The 16,076-nt window shown below is 45.8% G+C and overlaps 1 protein-coding gene across 1 annotated transcript in view; it reads left to right on the forward strand.

Annotated features, from left to right (window-relative positions):
* Window positions 1-16,076, forward strand: part of CFAP99 (cilia and flagella associated protein 99) — a 102,970-nt gene that overhangs the window by 5,103 nt on the left and 81,791 nt on the right. The window contains exon 2 of the mRNA XM_090035436.1: window positions 1,161-1,288. Within this exon, the coding sequence (XP_089891562.1) occupies window positions 1,169-1,288 (120 nt within the window). The 5' untranslated portion in view covers window positions 1,161-1,168. The remainder of the gene's footprint in view (window positions 1-1,160; window positions 1,289-16,076) is intronic.

Below are 16,076 nucleotides of genomic sequence, written 5' to 3' on the forward strand. Positions count from 1 at the left end.
GGGGTCATTTGACCCCAGTACTCTTTCCTGCCATGGCAGGGGGTCAGACTAGATGATCTCCTCAGGTCCCTTCTGACCCTGGAAACTATGATACCAAGTGTTGTAACAGCCTTTTACAATAGGAGAGAAGTTATCTTTATCATATTGGGATTAAGTCATCTTGATCAAATGTTCTTTTTTAACAGCAGTGTATGGTAACTGTTGAATTTAAGTTTGGTTTATGCATAGATTTTATTTTCACTGTGAAAAGTTAAATTGCTAGTTTTTGTTCACACAAGCAGATTAATTATTTCAGATACTGAACATTATTATTCTTTGTATAATGAATGTTGTTTTAATGACAACAAAAATGCATGTATACAAACCAAAGAGTTTTAAATGGAGTTTTAAAGACTAGATAGCCAATTCTGTAAACCTTTACTCCCATGAAAAAGAATAATTGTAATGAGGGATGTCGTTAAACCACATCAGGCAGAGAACTGTCCTTTGCTGGGATGTGTAAGAAAAGTTGACAACAGTTAGGCTGGCATCATAACCCAGCAGCAGCCTATCATGGTGAACAATCCTTTCCCATACTCCCAACTGGCTGTAGTAATTTATTGTCTCATCCTTTTCTTCGGTTGTAAGCTAAGATTGGCACATGACTAGTGCACTATAGTAATACAAATAATCAAAAGCACCAAATAATAATCAAGGTACAACAACAGTACAAAGTCTTCTCTGTACTTTTCCTAATAAATCGATTACAGCTGAAATATTGCCTGTATTTACTTCTTGGCTCAGGAGTTCAGGGGTTATACGAGCAAAAAATTGGTCCTTGTAGCATGCATATTAGAATCAATGATTCCCTCTCATATGTACTTTATATCTATTCAAACCCACAATATCAAAATGAAACTATTTAAAATGCTGGCCTCATGATCTTTACAGATACATTGTCCAAATAAGGAAGATGTTATGGTTTGCAGTTTAGTTTTTTATAATACCAGTGTTTCTATTGTCTTCTCATTTCTTCCATTAGCCCTTCTGGTCGGGCTGTTGCAACTGTGAAAGGCTGACCTGACTGTTCTCATTTGTTATTGCAGCATATAAGCCTATCAACATATGTTATGCTGCAACTGAAGGAGGTATGAAAATTTAATGATTTGCTTTATTTATAGGACTCTGCATGGTGAAGATGCCCAACCATGGAAAACACGTTGAAATAGTGGTCCAGCAGCTTAACAAATTTAATCCTGAAAATCAGAGTACAGATCATTTCTTGGATGAGTCGACTAAGGTTTTGCAGGTACATTAAGGGCCAATTTGCTTTATATGACTTTCAGAGTTCTAGTGCAAGTGTGCAAATGAAAGTTCTTTTGTTCTAATGCAACTTTTTGAAATGCATGGAATTTTCTTACGTGTTTTATAATGTTCACCTCTAATTAGGGTGACTAGATCTTCAAACCCCAAACTAGGGCAACTGTCTTAAAGATATCACTAGTTTCAAGGAGCTGAGGGTCAGAGGGTTTGGACGAAATGTTACTTTGGATGTTAAATGATGATAGATTGTATTTTATGTTCTCGGAGCTGAAGATGATACTAGTGGTTGAGGGATAGCGAGATGAGATTTGTGTGACTGAAAGGCTAAGTAAAAAGAGAGGACTGCTTGTGTAAGGGGGATGATGATTGACAGATTAAGTCACATGGCACAGTTTCATGGTCAGGAGCATCTGGCATGTTGTCTTGGGTTGCAATGAGAACTTGCACTTGGTGGATGTACCTATCTACGACTTCCTGTCTATTCTGATCTAGACTTCTTATGTAAATCTCTGGCTCCCATTCTCAATACTGCTTCCATGTTGGGCAAAATGTGCTACCTGCCAGACAGCCTTCTACTTCCCTATTGTTCTGCCTCAGGTTGCAGATTGTACATCTGCTTCAGACTGCATGCCCTCACAGGAAGGGAAGAGGATCAAACAGCACAGAGAAGAAGGTAAAGTTTGGTTGTCACCAAATTTACAGAGGTGTATTATATGATACAGGGTACAGAGCTATGGCAATCATGTTTAAGGAACACTGAGAATAAGTCTAGTAGGTAAGTACAACTCAAAGTTAGTGTTGTTTGTCTCTTCATTTGACTACTTAAATATTCAAATGCCTAGTTTCCTAACCCTAGTTGTGCTCCGGCATAGGGGCCAAAATTTCCACTACTAGGCTTGCCATGAGTATCGCAGCAAGCTCCTTTTAGCAGTCTGGGCGGTAGACATCATGAGACAAATTGTTCTTTTATTTACACCCAAAGAGGCCCATTTAAAATCACTGCCATGAAGTTATACCACTGTAATTGAGAACAGATTTTGGCACTGAACTCTTTTCAAGGCATTTACTTCACCTGTGAAATATGTTGTCTCAGATTAATTTTGATGGTAAGCTTCACTTGAGTAACGTTAGCTGTTTTCTTCAGATATCCAAGAGTAACGCAGTTTAAATTGTCTAATCACTACTTTGAAGGAGTTTAAAGAGGATGAAAAGTGTCTGTCAACACCAGTGTATAGCTGTTCACACTGATTTAATATCCAGATTATTATTTCTTAACTCAGAACTTGAGGGGCAAAGATAAAAGACGCATCAGCCTCCTTCATGGGGAAAAAAAAAAATCTTAACACTTCCTGACAAACTGTTCTAATGGGGAGGATGGTTAAAACTAAGGGTACAGCAAAAGTCACTCTGATTTTCTTGTCTATATCCTCCCTTTTGTGCACTCTAATTTTCCCCTTCCCCATTAGTACTTCAGCTGTCATCTTGTCCCAAAAATAAGATTCATTTTTATATTTAAATACCCCCCCCAAAAAAACCCACCCCTCTCAGTAGCCTAGGATGATTCACCATAGAATCAATGCCTTCGATTACTCACTCCTCAAGGAAAGCTTCCTTGACTTCCATTCTTTTCTTTCCTCTCATTTTGCATAATAGGGCTGTGACAAGTAAGAAAAAAAAAAAGTATTGCCAGCTCCCACATATGTGATTTCCCCCTGCTCTTATGTTACTTGTCACTGGTACTATTTTATCTATGTCATATAATTCATAAAAATCAGGATTAAAATCTCTCCTGCTTTATTTTCAGTTAGCCCCAAACTGATATTGTACACGTTCTTTCATTACAAATACATTCTTCCTACAAGTCAGCATTTAAAGCTTCTGACTGCTATAATAAGAACTGGTAGAAATCTTACTATATTTTTAGTTTCCTAGCCTCTCTGGATGTCTTTGTTGCCAGATATCTTTACTAGGGAACGAGTGTAGTAAAGATTGGCAGGCAGAAAAACAATAAATTGCTGAGTGCCTGTTGGCAAGTCACATAATTTCTTTGTGTGTCAGTTTACTCACACTGGGCACAGGAATACTCAAAGAATAAGTCCAGTAGGTAGGTACAACTTGTTGATTCTAATGGAAGTGACAATTCAAAATTCTACAAAATTCATATAGAACAGACCACATTTTGGAATCAGTTATTCAAATGGAATCCAGAACAGCTCAATTTACCTTAAGATTGTTATTCCAGATTTATAATGGTAGGTCTGGGAACAGCATTTGGCCCTGTATTTGTAATGTACTTGTACAATACTGCTGGTACAAACACAATTTTACCTGGTTTAATTATTTGCTTCTAATTTATATTTCATTGTATTATTCTGCAGTGTACTAGGAAATGCAGAATGTGAAGTATGCCTTTATTAGATTTACTGATTCCTACCATATATTCTGGAATCAATGTCATTGCACCAACTTTGCTTTGATAATGATTTAGCCTTGCATCAGCACCTGGAAACAGTCTTCTAGGAATCATTATTATTATTGTAGTACTTCATAGTACTTATGAACCTTAAGTGCGGGTGAGGACTTAATTCTTCTAGGTACTGTAGAAACAAAACAAAGACCATCCATGTCCCAAACTATAAACAATCTAAGTATAAAATAAGCGACAACAGATGGATACAGATAGAAAATACTGAAACAGTAGATCACTATATCAGCCTGATAAACAGTTGTATCAGCACAAGTGTGCCCTAAACACTGTCAAGGCTGTACAGATCATGAGTTTAAAAAGGAGAGATTTGAAGAAAGTGGGAGTAAATTGCAGGTATTTCTAGGGAAGTCCTCCCAAGTGTAAGCAGCACAATGGGAAGGGGCTTATTTGAAGATGCAACAAATGAACATGGGCCAGTCAGAGGTGACATCTCAACAGTGAACAAGAGATTTTAATAAGTATACATATATAGAACAGAAACAAGCCCAGAAGGATGTTGACATTAAAGACAAGGAATTTATATTTAACAAAAATCAAGAAGGAAGAACCTAGTGGAAGCAGAGGCAGATTAATGCACAGGCCAGTCAGGGGCCCCCTGGATGCTTGGGTTTCCTCTGGAAATGACAGGTTTCCCCTTGCAGACAGACGGTATTTTAGCAGCTGCACAAATGCACATGGCCAGGAAAGCAGTCAGGCAGCGTGGACAGCAGCTCCCTGCAGGTAAGTCTATGGAGAGAAAAGGAGAGGGTGGCAGGGGGAAGACTGAGGCCCTCATGGTGAGGGAGGGAGTGTGGCAGAGTAGGAAGTGCTGCCCAGCCAGAGCAGTACATGGGATCCAGGGCCAGGCCAGGGAGCAAGAGGGAGCCACAGGCAGCTTGACTAGAGGGCATGGGGGGGCGACTCCCCATCACTGTGTGGACCCCCCAGGGAGGCATGGAGCAGCATGTGTCCCTCTAGATTTGTGCATAAAGCAAATTCAGGCTGCTTGCTGTGGGCTTGGGGCTCTCAGCTCTGCTACCTTTGCCCCAGGAGCCCCATGCTGGCTGTGTTCCCCCTGCCCACCCAGCAGCAATGGGGGTGGCAAGCTGTGCCCCCTGCTGCCAGGCAGGCACGGAACATGCAACCAGCATGGGGCTCCCAGGGCAAAGGCAGCAGGGCTGAGAGCCCCGAGCCCACAGCAAAGCAGCCTGCACCTGCCCTCACCCCACTCAGCTTTGCTCCGGTGCTGGAGTGGGGAGGAGATGGGGAGCAGGTAGGAGAGGCAGGCATGTACCGCCCCACCCGAGTCCAGCCAGCTCCATTCAGCCTTGCCCACAGGGCACAAAGGCCCTTACTGCCTTTGGCACCAACAGCACCAGGAAGGGAAGAGGCCCCTCCCCACAGTGGAGTCCAGCTCCTGGGGCCTAGCTGCAGGGGAGGAGTAGCATGATTTATAATAGGGTGTGAGGGGCCTCCAATTTTCTGTTTACCCAGGGCCCCAAAAAATCTTAATCTACCGCTGAGTGGAAGGCTATGAAGAGAACTTCAAGCAATAGGCTAGAGAATCAGTAGAACAATATTCTCGGGACAAGATTGTATTTGTTAAGGCCAGTGGAAAAGATATTACTGTAATTGAAACAAAAACGTTCCTCTAGGCTCTCATCATCTTATTAAGCATACGGATAGGAAAGAACATATTTTAGGCCATGTTAACCAAAAAGTATTGCTAAAACATAGACATAGCATGGCTTTTCATAGACATTTGGGCTGGAAGGGACCCTGGAGGGTCAGAGTCCAGCCCCCTGCCCCAGGGGCAGGAAGCTGGCAGGGATCATAGGATCCCAGCAAGATAAACATCCGAGTGTGTCTTGATGGCATTCAGAGTAGGTGCTTGAACCACCTCCAGCGGCAGTCTATTCCAAACCTTGGGGGCTCAGACAGGATGCAAGGATACACAGAAAAGCCCAAAATCAAAGATGATGCTCAGGGTCAGGCCTTGAGCCACAGCCAAGGTGCAAGTCCACCCTGTCTGAGAAAGAAAGTAGAAAAACATGGTGTGAAGATTAGGAGTTGGTTTCAGTGCTATTGAGCTGACCAGTAGACAGTCACAAGTATGTCAGAGAGACAGGCTGCACTTTTATATTCTAGTTTTGGATTCTTACTCTCAGAGATGATTAATCATGTTATGAAGAGAAGGCTGAATCTGGTCTTCAGGGAGAGAATCAGGGAGGCACAATGTGCTTCGCTCAAAGTATCCTTGCCAACCAATCCACAAGAGACATAGGGCCAGCTTTGGGAAGGCCTCTTATCTGCTGTTCTTTAAAGATTAAGTGGCAGCTCCCAGGGCTCTGTATCACAGAGAAAGAGTTATGGCTGTATTGCAGAGGATATGGCCTGGCTAATTACCAGGGATCCTGGTTTTCTCCGATTTAAAAAAAAAAAAATCACAAATTCTCTGACAAACCCCCCAAAATCTATTATTAAAAATTTAAAGCCCCCCACAGCACCCCCAACCCTGCTTGTGCCCCTCATTGCCCCCAAAGCCCACCTCTCAATACCTCTGGTGCCCCTCACTGTTCCCACAACAGCCCCCACCCTACTAATGCCTCTTGCCCCCACCCACAGCTGGTGCCCCCCAGCCCTGCCAGAGGGGACCCCCAGCTGCCAGGGCTATGGGGCCAGGGACCCAAGTCTGTAGCTCCCAGCCCCCAACAGCAGGCAGCTGCAGCAGAAGCAGTATGGAGACAGCTCCCCCACTGCTGCTGCCTGCCAGCTCCCCCACTGCTGTCCCCCCCCAGACCTGCCGGTGCCCCCAGCCATGACCTGCAACCCCCAGCCCCCTGGAAGCCCCACTTATCTCAGGCTCCAGAAAAAGAGTGATACTGAGCTGAGCTGAGCCATGGCCAACTGAGAATCTTAGGCCCACCCTCTACCTCCCCCTCCAGGCAGGGCTGGGGTTTTCTGCCCCGTTTACAAACAGCTTTTGCAGGCTGCAGCTCAGCCAGCCTGCAGAGCTGTTTGCAAAAGCAGGGAATCCGTGGAGTTCTCTGCTAAAAGGAGAAATCCATGTTTTCTCTGATAAAAAGAAGAAATCTGTGGTTTTCTTGGTTTTTCCATGGGAAGCGGAAAACCCCGATCCCTTCTAATTACACTCTGCCCTCTGGATGATGCTGGAGGGATCCCTTTCCTGATGACTCCAGCTCTCTCTCCAAGCAAGATGGCAAACCAAGCAGCTGGAGTGTGCACGTGCCTGTGAGTGCCTGCTAGCATCCATGGAAGCCTGTTGGTGTGAAGCCCCAGAAAGTGGAGATGGAAGGAGTCTTCAGCAGAAAAGCCTTGAGCAGTGTGGCAGAGACAACTGAAGAAGGAAGCAGAGAAGCCGAGACCTCCAGGACAAGGAGGAGTTCACTACTGTGAGAGTGACTATTCCTGCTTGCCGTGCAGAGGCAGATTAAGATTATTTGGGCCCTGGACCTGGGCCCCACTCCAACCTGCACCTTGTCCTGCAACCACAGGCTCCATCCCTGGCCAGCACAGTGGGAGCAGCAGCCAGAGCAGGATGTGCTCCCCACCAGGCCCAGGACAGGGAGGCACAGCTATCCACAGGTCCATGCTGGAGTCAGAGCCTGAGGCCAGTCGCACAGGACCCTGCACAACATCACCTGCAGCTGGGTGGCACTGGGAATATGGAGCCGCTGCCCTCTGGGCACCTGCAGCACAGGCCAAGCTCTGGGTGTGGCCCCTCACCCCACGGTAGCAGCAGGATCATGGCTGGTCCAGGACCTAGCTGTGCTGAGGCTACACTGCCACCAGCAGATCCTGGCCATGCACTGCATCTGGCTCTGCTGTCTGCCACTGGCTGTTCTGGCTGCTCCCAGGGCTCTGGCACAGTCACACTCCACCGGGTACCCGCCACAGCCTGCATCGCACATGCCTGGCCCGCCTGCTGGTTTTATCTGCACTGAACTATGTCTCTCTCCCCACCATGCCTATCCTCCAGGCATTAATCCACGTATGCTGCCACTGGAACCAGCTGTGGACTGTGAAGTAAGCCCTACCCAGCGGTGAAAAGGAAAAGTATTAGGAGATGGTGTTTTCTAAACTTTTACCTTCTGCTCCATCTTCCCCAATTATCATGGTGTGGGTTTATTTTAAAATCACTAAAATCTTAGCGATTCTGTAATTGAGCCTTTCACCTTACAGGGAGTTTGTACCTTCAGGCTTTGGCTGGCTCAGGACCTCATCACAAAGAGAGACAGACAGACAGACAGACTGGGCAAATAGATCTTTAAAATGAAGGAAATGAACTCAAAAAGTAAAGAATGAGGAATAATATTCAAAGGTCACAATTGCACAAGACATGCAAGTCTTGTAGACACAGACTTTGTACATAACAACCCAGTCCACAGCAGATCTCTCATCAGAAACATGGATTAGATCCGTGTTCTGCTCATAAGCCCAGCATGGAATTGGTTGATGCTGCTAGGAGGTTCTGTTGGGAACAAATGCATATGACAAATCTAGAGATGTTTGTTAAGAACTCTGTATTGGAAATCCCAGAACTGTAGTTATTGTATGCAGAACTAAGCAATTTTTAAAAATAATTAAGTGTTATGGTATGAAATAAACAATTACAATACTGTTAAACAGCTCATCTTACACCTACCCACTCTTGCTGTCCCCTGCTGAGCCCACATGCAGTAGCTGTTACAGCTCCTCTCCCCACAACCCTCCCAAAACACAACTCTCCCAGTTTATTTCACTGTGGGGAGAGCTACAACTGGGCTTAGCAAGGGACAGCAGTGGCAGTGAAAGCAGGCAGACTAAAGGAAAGTTATTATAGCATTTCCTAACTTGGTTTGACTAGCACCATTACACACTTTGCCAGTGGGTTTCATAGGTGCTTGTTGCCAACAGGCATGTTGAGATTCGAAAGCTTGTATTCTTCTCCAGGCTTTAACGTGTGACCTCTCCCATTCCATTCCCCTCAATCTGCCTCTGTCCAGGGGCAGATCCAGAGGGGATGCATTGTTCTGAAAGCAGGGAGGTGGGGCCACACCATGCTGCAGGAACAGCAACAGAGATTTTTTTAAGTCCCCAAATTGGATAAGAATCCCATGCCCTCATTCCCTTGCTGCTGTAGGCATACCCTCCCTTCTCCTTAGTCCTCAGCTGCACATCCTTCCCCTCTTTTTCATTCCCTTCTCCACTCATTACTGCCATTGCCCACATTCATTGCAGAGGGAGGAGGAAACAAACACAGGATGGGCAGACCCACCTACTGTCTACCATTGCTGTCCCTTGTTAAGCCCAGTTCCAGTGGCTCTGGAGTCCCCTCCACCCCATGAAATAAATTGGGAGAGCTGTGGGGTGAGGAGCTCCAGAGGTGCTACAGCTGGGATCAGTAGGGGCAGCAACGGCAGTAGGTAGGTTTTCCCACCCTGCACTTGTCTTCTGACTGGCAGAGAACATCCAGGGGGATGAGGCAGGGAGGAGACAACCAGCCACCACTTTGTTAGGCTGTGGTTTTGAACCTGGCATCTCAGCCTGCCTGCTACAGCCACCTCACCCTGGTCTGCCACTTCCTCAGCAGAGCATTGCGACAAATGCAGGTAGCCAGAACCCTTCAGCTGGGGCTAGCCACATGCCCACTCCCAGCCTTGTAGTAACCAGGCTGGGTCAGCTGGCTCCTCACCCCGTCCAATATAAACCCCAGACCTGGAAGAGTCTGGGTAACAAGGTTTACTTTGGTACCCAGGTTGCCACACCCTTGGTTTGTTCTGCTACTAGCTTCCTGACAGACTCTGGATACTTGACATGGCTTGCCCATAGAACCCGAGTATTACCCGACCCTTTGGATACCTGACTTGATTCTGGTTTTCTGGATACCCACCCTGGCTAACTTTTCAGAAGAATTCACTCCCTTAGGAGTTCTTCAGCCAATCCTCCGAAACAAAGCTCCATCTTTAAGTAAAAGAAAGAACCAAACAAAAATCATTCTGTCACCTCCTAGACAGGCATGGAACCCTTTCCTTCTCTGACCCCAGGACAGCAGCCTGACTCCTCCTTATAACAGAGTTATTTCTTTCACAGCTTCCTTCTCAGAGGAGAAAGCACAGGTGAAAAAGAACTTTTAAAGTTCTTAGTGGGACACCTTCTTATTATCCAAATGTCCCACAGCTGGACTTTCTTAAAAGTGTTGATTGTTTCTTCTGAAAAGGACAGACTGCCCTGTAACAGTGACATGTATACATTTAACACAGTGGTCTTATAATGGCAAATATTTGCCACCCTAATGTTGCCAGCCCCACCTATAGCAACCCCCATTAGAAATGAAAAATGCATTACTGAGTTGTATCTTGCTGGTCTCACTTGTACAAGTAGCCCCATTGAACTAGAAAGACTGCTTACATGCAAACAAGTCCAGGAGGATTTGACCCACTAGCTACAGTTTTCAGGGCTTGTGTAATTCTTGCTCTTGGTAGCCCTGCAACAGCTGCGTACTCTTGTTTTCATTCTTATGCCCTTCTCTGGTTCTTGCTGGAGCCAACAGAAGTTTTGCCATATATGTAACCCATGCTGGCATGCTAAGGCCGGGTGATACACTGGTTTTTGGGTCTTCAGGGTTTCAGTAGCCCTGGGAGCCCCTCAGGCAGACTACTGACTGAGGTGTGTGCCTCACCCTCACCACCCAGAAATCTGCTCTGAACCCAATGAACATGTTATTTTTTATTATACACAACCAATTTATATACAGAAAAATAGACAAACAAAAAATAACAACAATAGTTAATAATAAAACTAACAATTTAGATAAAATTTACGGCTACAACAGTAGGTGGATAATTCCAGCACGCTGGGTGGTCCCACTTGTGTTCAACAACCTTAATAATTAAATTCAACTTGTTATAACCCTTTAAACCAGTTTTCCCCCATAACCCAACTGATTTCCTTCTGGTTACAATCCACTTTCCATAACAATAAATGGCAACACAGCTATAACTATTAGGGGTGCACTGATAGAGATTTTGGGGGCCAATACTGATAGCTGATATTTAAGGAGGCATATCGGTCAATACTGATCCAATTTCTGATATAGCTGCCTCTGTTGTGGTGGAAGGGGAGGGGAGAGGCGGCCCCCACTGCTGCATGCACCCCAGGAGGGTCAGGGGGCAGCGTGTGCCCCCTGGATCTGCTTGGGATGGAGTAGGCAGGCTGCATGGGGCTCTTCTAAGCAGGGGCTACCCCAAATTTTGCTGCAGCTCCTCTCCCAGCACCACCGCTACACACCCACCCACCCAGTGCAGCCCCAGCTCCCCGCCCTCCACCCACATGCCAGGAAGAGCTAGGACTGTGCTGGGCAGGCACACAGTGCTGGGAACAAAGCTGTGGCAAAATTTGGGGTGGCTCAGCCCCGTCCCAGTGCCACTGGCCCCTGCTCCCAGCCCAGTCTCAGCCAAGAACAGCCTTGTGCAGCCCCAGCTCCTACCCATAGCTGCAGTCTGCCCACCCTGCGCAGATCCAGGAGGCATGCTGCCCACTCCTGTGTCCTCCTGGGGTGCACACAGCAGCATGAGCCACACCCTGCCTAGGCAATGCCTGCCCCCTCCCCTACCCTGAGGGGCCATTGATCTGTGCCTCCCCCCGTCCCTCCCCTCCCTGCTCTCCTTCCACCACAACAGACTTACCAGCTGGAGCCAGTTCTCCATGCTGCTGGGCTGTGCTCCTCACTGCCTTCATGCTGCATTACAGCTGCATGCAGCACAAGCATTTATCAGTCAAATTATCAGCCCCATCAGGCCAATTTCTAATCTAGCCAATTTTCTTTATATCGGTACTGATCCAATATTAGACCAATGTATCAGTGTACCTCTAATAACTGTGATACACCACTAGATGACAGAGGCAAAGCTTCTGCTGCTCCAAGGGAAATGGACTCCTTTAATCCTTCCTGGTAACACAGCAAAATAGGCTCTGAACAGCTGCTGCAAACACTAGTGGTGAGGTGTCCCCTCACACACCCATGCTGGTTTGTTTTCTCTCAGCCCACTCCCTCTCAGGAGTGTCTCCCCCTCTCAGCACATCCACCGCAGATAAGGGTTTCCCTCTGCAGGTCCATGATTCTGCAGCTGGAGTCTTCCCAGCTCAGACAGGGAATTCCCCTTACAGGTCTCTGACACTGCTGCTTCTCCAAACTCCAGCAAGCTTACCAGCTTTGCTGACCAACTCCTCCCCACTCTTTCCCTTGCACCTGTGTTCCTGCTTGCACAGCTCCAAACCTGGTAGGGAACCAGCTTCTCACGGGATGACAAGGCTGATGCCTGCTCCCTGCACAAGTTTCAGTTCAGTCTCCCCTGGCTGAGTCTGTGTTCCCTCTCTCCAGGGCTGTCTCCCCCAATCTCCAAGTGACTCTCCCAGCTTCTTCTCTTCTTTTTCCTCCCTCAGCGTTTATGATTCAGTAGCAGCCAATCAGAGCCCCCAGTTTGCATTGAGGCCTCTGGTCACAATTTAAACACTCCAGTAAAGCATGAACTGTACACTGCATACCCTCCTGTCTGGTAAAGCTTATGCACCCTCTGCAAAATTTTGCCACCCTTCTCTTGCAGAGCTCTTAAGCATAGTTCACCCACTTGGCTTGTAGCCAGGCAAGCTTTGCAGCTTAGTAAATGGGAGGAGAAGCATTGGTTTGCAGGGTATCACTGAGAAAAATCTTTCCCTGACCTTTAATAAAAAAAAATCAGGATTCCCTTCTCCACTATTTTCTTTCATTTTAAAAGTTTCTTGTCCTGAACTGGGGAAGAAGGAGAGAACAATTTGGAGAATATTCAGCTCTACATTTCTGGTGTAATATGAATTTAATATGTGTAAAAGCTGCTGACTTAATTTGGCCTACAACTTCCAGAAATCCCCAGAAGTTGGGAGGCAGGGTATAAGAGAAAAAGGAAGAGGAAGCTTGAGGGTGGAATAAAGGGAAGAGAGAGCAGGCATAAGTAGTACCTGGTCAGCCGTAAACAGAGGAGTGCACAGTGGAGTTGGATATCCCACTAGCTTTGTCAGCCAGAACTGTCAACTGAAGCAACTGAACTGACTCAAGAGGCAGCTGTAGGCTGCTGTTTGAGTGCTTTAGGAACTAAAGGCTTCTCTGGGGACGCATTTGGGAGGGGGGCAGTTAAGGTTCTGAGTATATGTTACCACACCATTGACGTTTCTTTACCTTTTACCTGTTCCCTGCCTTTGGCCCATGACCCTAACCCCTATGATTTTCTGTATAAAGTGGGAATTCCCCCTTGCTTCTTGTGCCAGTTTCTGGGGCTGCAGGGTTGGCACACTGGTATACTGGTGATTTCAGGTGTACAACTAACAACTGTGCTGAAGTCAGAGGAGTAACTTTGGCCATACACTAGTGACTGTAAGCAAGATCAGTATTTGCCTGTCTTTATAAAGAAAAGGTGGCAGTAAATATTGCTACCAAGAAGTACATTTTCAAAGCAGTATGCAGGGAGTTAGCTTTACATTCTCCATTAATATTAATGGGAGTCATACAGCTAAAGCTCTGTGCATCACTTTAAGAATGTACCCCTTGCTGTTTCACTTTATTTCTGTAATTGAAGTAACTTAGGCAGACAACAGATCCAATAGTTATTAGGAGATTTTTCCCCCTTTTCTCCCTTACTGCACTTCACAACTTCTTGCTGTGTCAATATACAAGGGGAGAAATGGGAGAATTAACACCAAAGAAACACAAACTCAGTTTGAACAAGGAGAGGTGAAATGTCACTTTGACAATAAAATACAATCTCTTTGAACTATTACATGTGTAGGTGGAAAAGCTTGTTGTGGTACAAAGGAGCTGCACAAGTAAATCCCCCACATGTCAGACAGTAAATGTAATTTTAGTTTAGATGTAACCAACACAGGGCAGGTCTGTCACCTTTCAAGCCACACAAGCCCCAGAAGCTATCAGTTACTGGATTTATAGGGAATGAGCAGCTTTCTACCAAAACTCAGAACAAGATACCCCCTACAGCATACTTACAGTTTGCAGAGCAGAAGAACTTAAGGAAACAAAGCCCTCACAACTCCTGCGTTCGCTGTTCTTATTTGTTAGACTTACTTGTTCTGCTGCTTTAACCAAAGGCCTTATTACCATAAGAATATAGTCCTAAAGATTACTAACACCTCCCAAAGAGCCACATATTGGAAAGATAAATGTTTTCTGGTCCAGCATTTTTGTTTTTCAACCAAAAGAAGCATCACTGAAATTAGGTGAGAGAGAGGACTTCTGGATTTCAGGAGTGGAACAATGGAAGTATCCTCATGCAATGGCTGAAGAGTACAGTAGCAGGGAAATCCATTTTCCCGCTTCATTTTGTTCCAGCAGACAAGGGCTTATGGGTCATGTTTTAGTGTTTTGGATGAGTCCTTGTGACAGAACTCAACCTCCAAGGCCAATTGTAGTGCCCCCAGTAGCCCCTCTTGTACAGTTTTGCTCTAGGGCCTCCTTAACCTCTTGCCTGCCAGGTATTGATATTAATATGAGTATCTTCAGGAGGTTGTCTGTAGAGGCCAGAGTAGCTTCTTTTCTTGCCTTTGCCCCAAACAGTTTCATAGGAATTCTCCAAACCCAGATGGAGGCTCTCAGGGCTCCTCTGCCTCATCTCAGCCTCTTGAAGAGCTCAAAGCATGAAGCACCTTCCCAAGACATCCCACCATAACCTCAAACCACCCCCTAGAGCCACTCTTGGTCCTCCAGTTAACAAAACACCAAAAGGAATTAACTTCATAATATAAAACACCTTATTTTTGTGATACTCCCAGCAGAACACCTCCCCTTCCAAAGATCTGGGCCAATCTAAGCCTCTATCCCTGGGCTCAGGCTTATATGGCCCCCTGCTCCTCCTCCTTCCAGTCACCTAAGCCAGCTCTGTTCACAGGGCCCAGGTACAGCTACAGGGCCCCTGTGGGTTGTGACCCCAAATGGGGTCACAGCATCAGCAGATGGGGTTGCAGGGGTGGGGGGCTGTGGGTTGAGAGTGAGGGGCCATAAACAGGGTCATGCTGAGAAGTTTGGGAAGCATTGGCTGATGGTCTTCAAGCTAGGTCCTATGGCTCATTTTACTGTGCTTCTCACAGCTAGGTTACTTGCAAGCTATACTTGTTTTGTTGGCTCTATCCTGCTCTGCTCCCACAGCAGGTGTAGGGGCCCCCTGTTACAGATTCTTAATTTCATTGTTCAAGAAGATGGGGTGAAGGGGTATTTAAATCCATCCTTCAAAGATGTATCTGTAGCTGGAGCCAAATCAAAACATCTTCATTCACTTTTTACTCAGTCTTTTCTTGTACATTTCCTAAAAGCCTAAATTCAGACCTTCATTCAGCAGAGCACTACAGCACATCCTTACATGCTTTGATGAATGGGGTGGTACTTATACTCATACTTAAAGAGGTCATTATGTGCTTTACTGAATTGAGGCCCAATTGCCCAAAAAAGGCCTAGGTTAGGCCACCAGGAATCTGCCCATCCTTCCTTGATTTTTCTAAAAAGTAACTCTTAAGGTAGCTTTTAAAATGCCAAATAATTGTATAGGCTGCCACTAGGATGGATTGGACTTTTTCTCTGCATTTCACAGGTATAAACAGTGATTAAAAGGATACAAGTATATCTTCTAGGGAGGAATTATTCAACATCACTCTAAGTGGTCTCTTAAGCAGTTTAAAAACTAATACGACTACACTAGTAGATTCAACATAATAAACCCTCCAATCTAGAGATTCACAGATCTAAAATAGCAAGAGAATTAGAAGACATGGTTGGAGTGGCAGGGCAGTGTGGGGAAACTTTGCACACCACTCTGGCTTCCTCTGGCAGAAACGTGCTAATCCTGCTCAAGAACACTACATTCAAATCAAAAGCATAACAGACAAGGGAGCAAGAGCGCTCAAAAGCCCCCATGGCTCACCAAAGGCATTCAGGAACGTCTGAAAGCTAAAAAGGAGGCGTACACCCAGTGGAAGGGAGGGGCTATTACCAAGGAGGATTATACTTCCATTGCTTGAGACCGTAGTGGGGTTGTTGGGAAGGCTAAGACGGAGACAGAACTAGGACTAGCGACCAGTATCAAAGATAATAAGAAGTCCTTTTTAAATACGTAGGGAGTAAAAAGAAGGCACCAGGTAATGTGGGGCCCCTGCAGGACACGCTTGGCAATCTGGTGGTTATACCAGATGAAAAAGCTGGCCTCTTTAACAAATTCTTTGCCTCCATTTTTCTGAGCAGGGACCAGGACATCTCCCCCACCAGGATTCC

The sequence above is a fragment of the Crocodylus siamensis genome, chromosome 2 (assembly GCF_052110815.1).
Source record: "Crocodylus siamensis isolate JL-2025a chromosome 2, ASM5211081v1, whole genome shotgun sequence".
NCBI lineage: Eukaryota > Metazoa > Chordata > Crocodylia > Crocodylidae > Crocodylus > Crocodylus siamensis.